The sequence below is a fragment of the Lolium rigidum genome, chromosome 2, assembly GCF_022539505.1.
Source record: "Lolium rigidum isolate FL_2022 chromosome 2, APGP_CSIRO_Lrig_0.1, whole genome shotgun sequence".
NCBI classification, from domain to species: Eukaryota; Viridiplantae; Streptophyta; class Magnoliopsida; order Poales; family Poaceae; genus Lolium; species Lolium rigidum.
In genome coordinates, this window is record NC_061509.1 from 140,478,787 (window position 1) to 140,486,633 (window position 7,847).

General features: G+C 54.1%; 1 protein-coding gene across 2 annotated transcripts; it reads left to right on the forward strand.

The window, feature by feature from the left end:
* Positions 1-1,197: 1,197 nt before the first annotated feature.
* On the forward strand, positions 1,198-2,705 carry LOC124687353 (BOI-related E3 ubiquitin-protein ligase 1-like). 2 transcript variants are annotated; one of them, XM_047221146.1, is made up of 5 exons: positions 1,198-1,272; positions 1,382-1,473; positions 1,567-1,601; positions 1,638-1,934; positions 2,021-2,705. In XM_047221146.1, exons 1-5 carry the CDS (start codon positions 1,223-1,225, stop codon positions 2,531-2,533), a joined length of 987 nt encoding a protein of 328 aa, XP_047077102.1. In that variant the 5' UTR covers positions 1,198-1,222; the 3' UTR covers positions 2,534-2,705. The 2 variants fall into 2 exon arrangements, with proteins under 2 accessions (XP_047077102.1, XP_047077101.1); XM_047221145.1 differs by having other exon boundaries at positions 1,567-1,934.
* Positions 2,706-7,847: the final 5,142 nt, after the last annotated feature.

The following is a 7,847-nucleotide window of genomic DNA, read 5'->3' on the forward strand; positions in this document are numbered from 1 at the left end:
AAATCGGCAATAGCTAGAAAAGATCTTTTGGATTACATTGGTTCTTCAAACTAGTCATATCGGGAGCCTTCCAACGGTAAGATTTTCCATGCGCGGTAATGCACACCTGACTAGAGCTTCTGATAGGCCCGGTGACTCCGCACGGGATCTTGATCACACTAGAATTTTTTTGATATGCTCAAAAGGGGGATGAGATAAGCAATTCTTGACGTTACAGGGTAAACACAAATCCCGATGTTATCGAGTTGTGACTTGGTGTAACCGAGACTTGGTTAAACCAATGCGAGGTTCCCGCTTCGGTCAGCAACTTTTTTAGGCCCCTCGCGAAAATCACATTTGCAACAGAGTAACTAGTTTATCTTGGATAAAACTAGAACACCATTTTGTTTAAAGGGTATATTGTAAAGAAATTTCAGGTCACTAGAGTCGAAACAAAAAGGTGTCACAAGCTGAAGGTGACATGATGGAGAACATAAGTTCAGATACAAAACTAGATAAGGTTGAGCCAATTCATTTTTGAAAGTGGGAGTAGAAAAAAAATTGTGCGATAAACTGCCCGCACCATCATCCACATGCACACAGTCACACACACACCACATGGCACATCAAGCATGTAGAGTGTCATCCCAAAGATTGGATTGTACGGAGTAAGTCACAAATGTTCTCTGTTATTTATAAGGGTGATTTCTTCTCTCCCTGATATATCCTCCAAAAAAAACCCTCCTGACTTTCCGAAACGCATATGCCATTATGGTTGTTTAGCAACACTCGGGCGACCAAAACCAAAACCAAAAGCACCGCCACTTTTTAATTTGGGGCATTGACGTCAAGGAATCGGTAACGAACGAAGGCGGCATCCTCCGGGAATCTCCTAATATTAACCACCCGCACCGCAGGTTAATCAATCTTCTACCTGTAGGACTGAGTAATTTTAGGGTGGCCATATTTTCCGTTTTCGAGATCGCGCGCCCGTTCCATTCCACGCGATACATCGAGAGGTTTTAAAGAAGGCAAGCAGAGCGTGCGAAGTGGGTGCGCTGAATTGGACTCGGCTCTCTGCATCTCTCTTTACCAGGCAGGCCACGCCAGGAGGATGGAGATGATGCGCGCTCCCTATTAAAACCACGAGTGGAAGTTTTCTTCCCCGTCGCCTCCCGCTTCGCCTCGCCCACCACCCCTCGCTCGCTCGCTCGTCCGTTTCTCCTCTCCTCTTAACTTAACAATGGCTGTACAGGCGCAGCAGTACCCCCCCAATCTCCTCTTCCACGATAGGTGCGCCTCCTCTCGTCCCCTCTCTCGGTTGCTTCTCCCACGACTGCAGTCCTGGTCTGGTTTTCGGTGATCGGTCGGTGGGTCTCATAAGGGTTCGTCTGCTTTACAGAGGCGAGCCGGACAGGAAGAAGGAGATGGACATGCCCAAGCCGCAGCAGCTCGCCGGGGTCTCGCCGGGTCTCTATTTCGCCACCGGAGGAGGTGCGTTGATTGTCAAATTAGGAAACTCCGGCCGCCCGTGCCGCGCCGTTCGTGGATTGTGACATATACGGGTTTGATTGGTCTCTCTTGCAGCCGTGGGTGGGAATCGGAGGAAGCGATCGAGGGAGGCCATGGCTGCGCCGGCGCCGGGGCCCGTCAAGGAGGAGTACATCAACCTGTTGGCGCTCCAGCAGCAGCAGCAGCAGCCGGCGCAGTTTTTCAACATCCACAACGGCAACAGGGTCGCGTCGGCCTCCCCGTCCCCCGCCCCGGCGGCGCGCGTGTCCACGGGCCTGCGGCTGGCATTGGACGAGCAGCAGCAGCGGCATCAGCAGCAGATGACTAGTTCCCTCTGCTACGCCGCGTCCCCCTCGCCGTCCCCGCTCGGCTCGCTCTCCGACGAGCTCGCCGGGCAGATGAAACAGCACGGGGAGGAGCTCGACAGGTTCATCCGGGAGCAGGTAACCAATTCGGCGGCACCTGCTGTTCCATCTGCGCGCGCGCGTGTTCCTCGGCCTGACGAGTGCGTTATCTACCTATCTGCCAGGGCGAGCAGCTCCGGCGCGCCATCGCGGACCGCGTGCGCCACCACAACCGGGCCCTGCTGGTGGCGGCGGACAAGTCGGCGTCGCGGCGGCTCCGGGAGAAGGCGTCCGAGGCGGAGCGCGAGGCGCGGCGCGGCGCGGAGCTGGAGGAACGGCTGGCGCGGCTCCGGGCGGAGGCGGCGGCGTGGCAGGCCAAGGCGCTCTCGGAGCAGGCCACCGCCGTCGCGCTCCACGCGCAGCTGCAGCAGGCGGCGGCGCGGGCCTCGTGCGAGGAGCTCGGCGCCGAGGCCGGGGGCCCGGCGGAGTCCTCGTCGTCGGCCTACGTGGACCCTCGCCGCGCCGGGTCCGGGTCGTGCCAGGGCTGCCGTCGCGGGCCGGCCACGGTGGTGCTCCTCCCCTGCAGGCACCTGAGCCTGTGCGGCGGCTGCGTCGCCGCCGGCGAGACGGATGTCGCCCTGGCGTGCCCGGTGTGCCGCTGCGTCAGGACCGGCAGCGTGGAGGCCATCCTCTCGTGACCTGGCCGCGGGCCCACCTCGGCCGTCCGTCCTGTGAGTGCTCGATCGATCGAAGCATTGCATCCTGCACAACCGTAGATTATGGTTCAATCCAAAGACTGGAAAATAGACCAAGAAATTAGTAGGAACTTAGATTTTTTTCTTTTTGATCAAGCTTCTGTTCATATTTTTCAACCTTTTCTTTTTGGTTACCGTCGAGGAAATACCCCTCGCTGTGTTATTTAGGAGAATTCAATTGATAAGCTTCATTGTTACTAAGAAAAGGTGAATGCATAGTTAGACGTTGTTTTCCCGGTGATCAGTGCGGTCCATCCGTTTCCCAAAGTTTGTTTGCTTGCGATGATCGTCTTCAAACTTCAAAATGCAAACCCGATGAGGCGAAGGAAATGGCGACATCAGTGCAGATAGTCGTACCGGCCTGCCCGGGATTAGCAAGTACTGTAATCGCAACCACTGGTATGATGACGTCCATTGGATGCGCATTGCCGAAAATCCCGCGCAAAACGTGACCTCTCTGTCTGCACCGCACCGTGGTTAGGGGAAGCGCGCGCGCGCGTCCTGTGCTGTGGTTTAATGATGTTTTGGCAGTTTCGGCGTGGGTTACTGGCCGGTTGTTAATTACAGGCAAGGCTATGAGAATCCGAGGCACGTCAGGAAAAAGCACCGGCACCGGCAGCGGCAGGCACGGCGGCGTGGGGCGGAGCAATTAACGCCGGCGCCAACGGCACGCGCGCCGCGGGCGGTTGACAATCCACTGCACGGCGCGATGTCCGTGGTAACCGCGAGCGGGGAGTGGTGGGTCCCACCCGTCGGCTCGAAAGTGGTGGGGCCGGGGTGGCAGAGGGGTCAAGTAGCTCCGCAACGTTACGGCTCCTGATCTATCTATCTACGAGAACATACATACCGCCTCTTTTACTTTCGGAAAAGGAAAAGGCTCTTTCCCAATTTCCCTTCCCTCCACGTCCTTTATTACTCCGTATCTTTTTTTTTTCTGAGAGGTACGTCCTTTATTATCTTGACGATCTCGACGGAGTACATTTCACAGCGACCTTTACGCGCAAGTTGGAACGGGACCGACGGTGCCAAAAGCTGATGCGGTACAGGCCGTAAATCCGGGCGTTGAGCAGCCTAATTAATCGGCCTCGTAGTAAATTAGTAGTCGGTCCAAATTAAGCGCTCCGCACCCAGTACGTCAGGTACAAGCGTACCGCTCCGTTTCAGTCCAGTGCGTACGTACAGGACTACAGGTAGTACAGCTCCATAAAGATTTGCCCGTAGCCATCGGATCGGTATTCAGTTTGATCGCTCGTTCGGTGGCGAGAGATCTCTCGCGTCGCGCGCGTCATCAGTGATGCATCGTATTTCGCAACCTGTAAGTAAACACTAGCTTATATATCACGGAAAATCTAAATTATGCGCTCACGATTTCTAACACCGATCAAATCCCGTGAAACGAAACTGTAACAAAGAATATTTTGCAACCAGATTTAAAAACGCAAACATAAGATTCAACAATGTGACAGCATATGCGGCAATATCTGACATTGTTTCACACCAATGTTCGCATCAAACATCCAAAATATACAAAAAAAAAAAAAAAAAAAAAAATTCTTCACACAATCATCCACTAGCATCACGAAGAAGGACGGCTCAAGCAACACCATCATTGTCGGTAGCAACCTCCAGCGGCACCACCGCTCGCCATAGCATCATCACCTCCGCCACGAGTAGCATCTACCGTACCGGAAGCTTCAAAACGGGCTAGCCTTCTCCTTGGAATGATCTCGAGCCTACCCATATACCACCAATGTTTAGTGAAGGAATCCATGGTGTTCGGATCCATCATCATCGTCTTATTGTCCTCCGCAACAACGTCCATCATTGTCTTCTTCTCCTCAAGTGCTAGCCTCCTCTCCTCCGAGTCACGAACTACTTTGCTTGATCCCATTCTTCTTCCCAGTCGTGACTTTCTTTGCTTCCAAAGTATTGACATCATGAACACTTCGATCTTGGAAGCCACCTGTTGTGGGTATGATTAACGGGTATCCCACAGTAGTGCCAGTTATCTGGCAAGCCCAGGCAGCCCACAGATGGTGGTGGTGGCTTATGGCCCACCGGGTGGTCCAATTGCTGTTGATTGACGATGAAAGATGTCCAACCCAGGAACAAGGAGCCGGATCCAACCCGACCTACGCAAGGAGTGGGATCCATGAAGACAAGTTAGTAATAGGTGGATCCTTGACATGTATGGAAATGTAATATTCCGTAGTTATGCAACTTGTACCCGGTAGGACTCTCCGTAGAAACCCTAGATCCGGGCGCCTATATAAGCCGGATCCTGGGAGCCCTTGAGCCACAACCACAACTCATTGTAACACGCGCAATCGCCCAAATAATTTCAGACAAGCAGCAGTAGGCCTTACCCTCATGCAGCGTGATCCGAAGCTGGGTAAATCGTGTACCACCGTCCCGATGGCTCTCCGCCCTTTGGCCCTATCTTCTTCCTCCTTCCGTGAGGATACCTTCTCCAGGGTATTGTCGAATAGGCAATGACAATTGGCACCACCATGGGGCCAGCGGCGTGTGGAGGCCGGAACTGGACAGGGTTCCGCCTATGCAGGCATTGGCGACACCGCCGCCGTGGGCGCGTCTTGTACGCCGGAAATTTCCGATCATCCCACCGGACGAGTGCTGGATCTCGGCTAAGAAGGACGCAGTCAAACTCTCCATCATCCCGATCGGCGGGATACACATCTTCATCGGCGAGACCGTCGATTCCAACGGAAATTCCCTGGTAAGTACTGCAGCTACGGCCGTCGCTGAGTTGGACGCAACTGCAAAGATCCGAGCTGAGCTACTAGTTTCCTAAGGAAGATTTCGCCTAAGAACAAGAAATTTCAAGGCCCACCCTATCCGCTCCTGAGCAGAAAAAAGCGGTGGAAGACCAACATAGATCCACTTGGGTTTCCCACGTGTTAGAGAAACGGAGGTGCCACTTTATGCACTTCCTCTCACATACGCGAGGATCCGCCTCTCCTAAGGAGGGTGCCGGATCCGACCAGCTAGAGGGTGCCGAGACAATGACAGATCCTTACTTGATGACCTCAGTCCACTCCCTGATGATGTCTCCCCCATGGTGTCAGAAAAAGTGTGTGACGTGTGGTTCTGAGGAGGCCGATGGTGAATCATTTCCGCCAAAGAAAGTCTTCACGATCTTAGCTTGCCTAGATTACGATGAGAAGGACGATTTAGATAAAACTCTGCCACAAGTAGGAATTCCGGATGCTTCGCCATGTGTTCGCACCCGTCGGACAGATCAGCCGCTAGGACGGAACTTGAACTTCGTGGAGGAAACAACAACTGAGGCGATCATGCGGTTAGCACGCGAAAACAGGGGAGAAAGTGTTGCACAAGGAAATCCTAACCAATCCCCTCACCCCAGATTTGGTGACGGATGTGGAGGCCTTCGAAGAAAAACAACAAGAACTCCTGGCTGAGGCCAAGAACCTGACAAAGATCACCTAAAAAATTCTCAAGGACAAGGTCGCTTCCAACCAAGAATGTGAGAAATCCCACATCTATCAGTAGAACACGGAGCTTTCGACCAAGGAGCCTACCGGAAAGCGGAAGTGCTCAAGGCCTAACTAAAGACGCAAGTTAAGCTAACCCAGCAGGACCCAAAGAAGAGGAGGACGAGGCAGAGAGACACAATCCCCCTCGCAACATCAACTTCGATGATGCAGCGCACGGCATGACGATGATGGCAACCCCGAAGGATAACATGGAGAAAGCAGCAAAGCTCCTGGCCAACGACGATGATAAAGTGAACCTCGATTACCTAAGGGAAATAGTGGGCACTGCCATGAACCAGCAGAGCAAGGCAGATACTTTGCGAAAGCTAGCTTCCAACCTGAAAGCTTGCATGTCCATAGCGCAAAATCTACTTGCCGGAAAGCAATAGGACAACCGCGATAACCAATCTCACATCGGCTCAACGGAGCACCAGAGAAAGACCAAAGGAACACCCAAACCCGATCTCCATATCATCGGATACACCTAAGGATAAACCTAACGGGAAGGGACCCATGTTCACTGGAAAGGAAAAATACCGCAACGCCTCGCCTCCAAAACATCGATACGCAGCACCGCGCCATCACTCACGTAATCCTTCCGGAAACGACAGGCCCCATGGGGCTGGCGGAATAAACATCCGCGATAATGTTCAGCCCAGAAGAGGATGGAATGATGACCGCCGGGGCGAAGGAAGGCACTCTCGGTGTGACGGAGGCAATCGCCAGGACGACGGTGGAAGCCACTGCAGTCGGAGTCAACACCAGAAGAAATGACGCGGAGATTCTGAAGACGGAAGCAAGAGGCATAACATGCTCCCGCACGGTTCTCCGTCGTCACCGCCCAACAAACGAGAGAAGGCGGAGGCAGAAGGTCAAGATCTCGTTCCCCCGATGGCGGAAAATGTGAGTATGATGCTCGGGACCGGTTGTTTCTGTTACTCCGGCCCCAGGTGTTTTGCAAAGAGAATCCGCGAGGAGAAAACGCCAAGAGGCCTGAATCTCAAGCTAGCCGGAAACTTGAAGAACTATGACGGCAAGGAGAGGCCCCACACCTGGATCGATGGTACTACAACACCGTCGACTTCGCTGGAGGAAACCTCAATATTACCTGCCGCATGCTCCAGTTGTACCTTGTTGGTCCGACACGTATATGGCTCAATGACCTCCCAGAGAACTCCATATTTTGGTCCTGATGCGCCGATCTCGACCACCGGTGGAGCGGGTGGAGGAAGGCCGCTTTTCTTCACAGTCTGCTTCTTATTTCCGTTGTCCGCCGACTATTTGGCACCGCCCCCGCCATTGCCCTCCCCCCCCCCCCCCGGTCTTCGGTGGAGCTCGCGGAATAGCCGTTGCCGCGGCCTTGGCCACAACTGCAACAACGGCGGCTTTTGGGGCAACAACTGGGACGAAGACGTTGGTGCCCACGCGCTTCCTCTTCTTGAGGAAAGAAGCTGCGGTGGCCGGGGCATCCGCGCGTACTGCCGAAGCCTCGGGAGGGAGGTGGCGGTTGAGGCCCGCGACCTCGTAGGCGGCCGGCGGGAGCTATGAGAGGTCCATGACGTCGAACCCAGCAAGTGGCGGTGGCCGCGGTAGCGCGGAAGCGGAAAAGGATAGGCTGAAACTTCTGTCACGCTAAATTAAAGATGCTCTTATTCGGGTTTTCAAGGGTCTTATGGGTACGTACGCGACGGAGTGGCGACTTCCCACGCTTCACGAACAATGCGCATCCATTATGAACCCGT

Excerpts from the sequence above, each read along its gene's own strand:
- LOC124687353 (XM_047221145.1), top strand. The coding sequence starts at position 1,223 with ATGGCTGTACAGGCGCAGCAGTACCCCCCCAATCTCCTCTTCCACGAT. Across the intron at positions 1,273-1,381 it reads AATCTCCTCTTCCACGATAG|AGGCGAGCCGGACAGGAAGA; the intron begins GTGCGCCTCCTC and ends TCTGCTTTACAG. Across the intron at positions 1,935-2,020 it reads ACAGGTTCATCCGGGAGCAG|GGCGAGCAGCTCCGGCGCGC; the intron begins GTAACCAATTCG and ends CCTATCTGCCAG.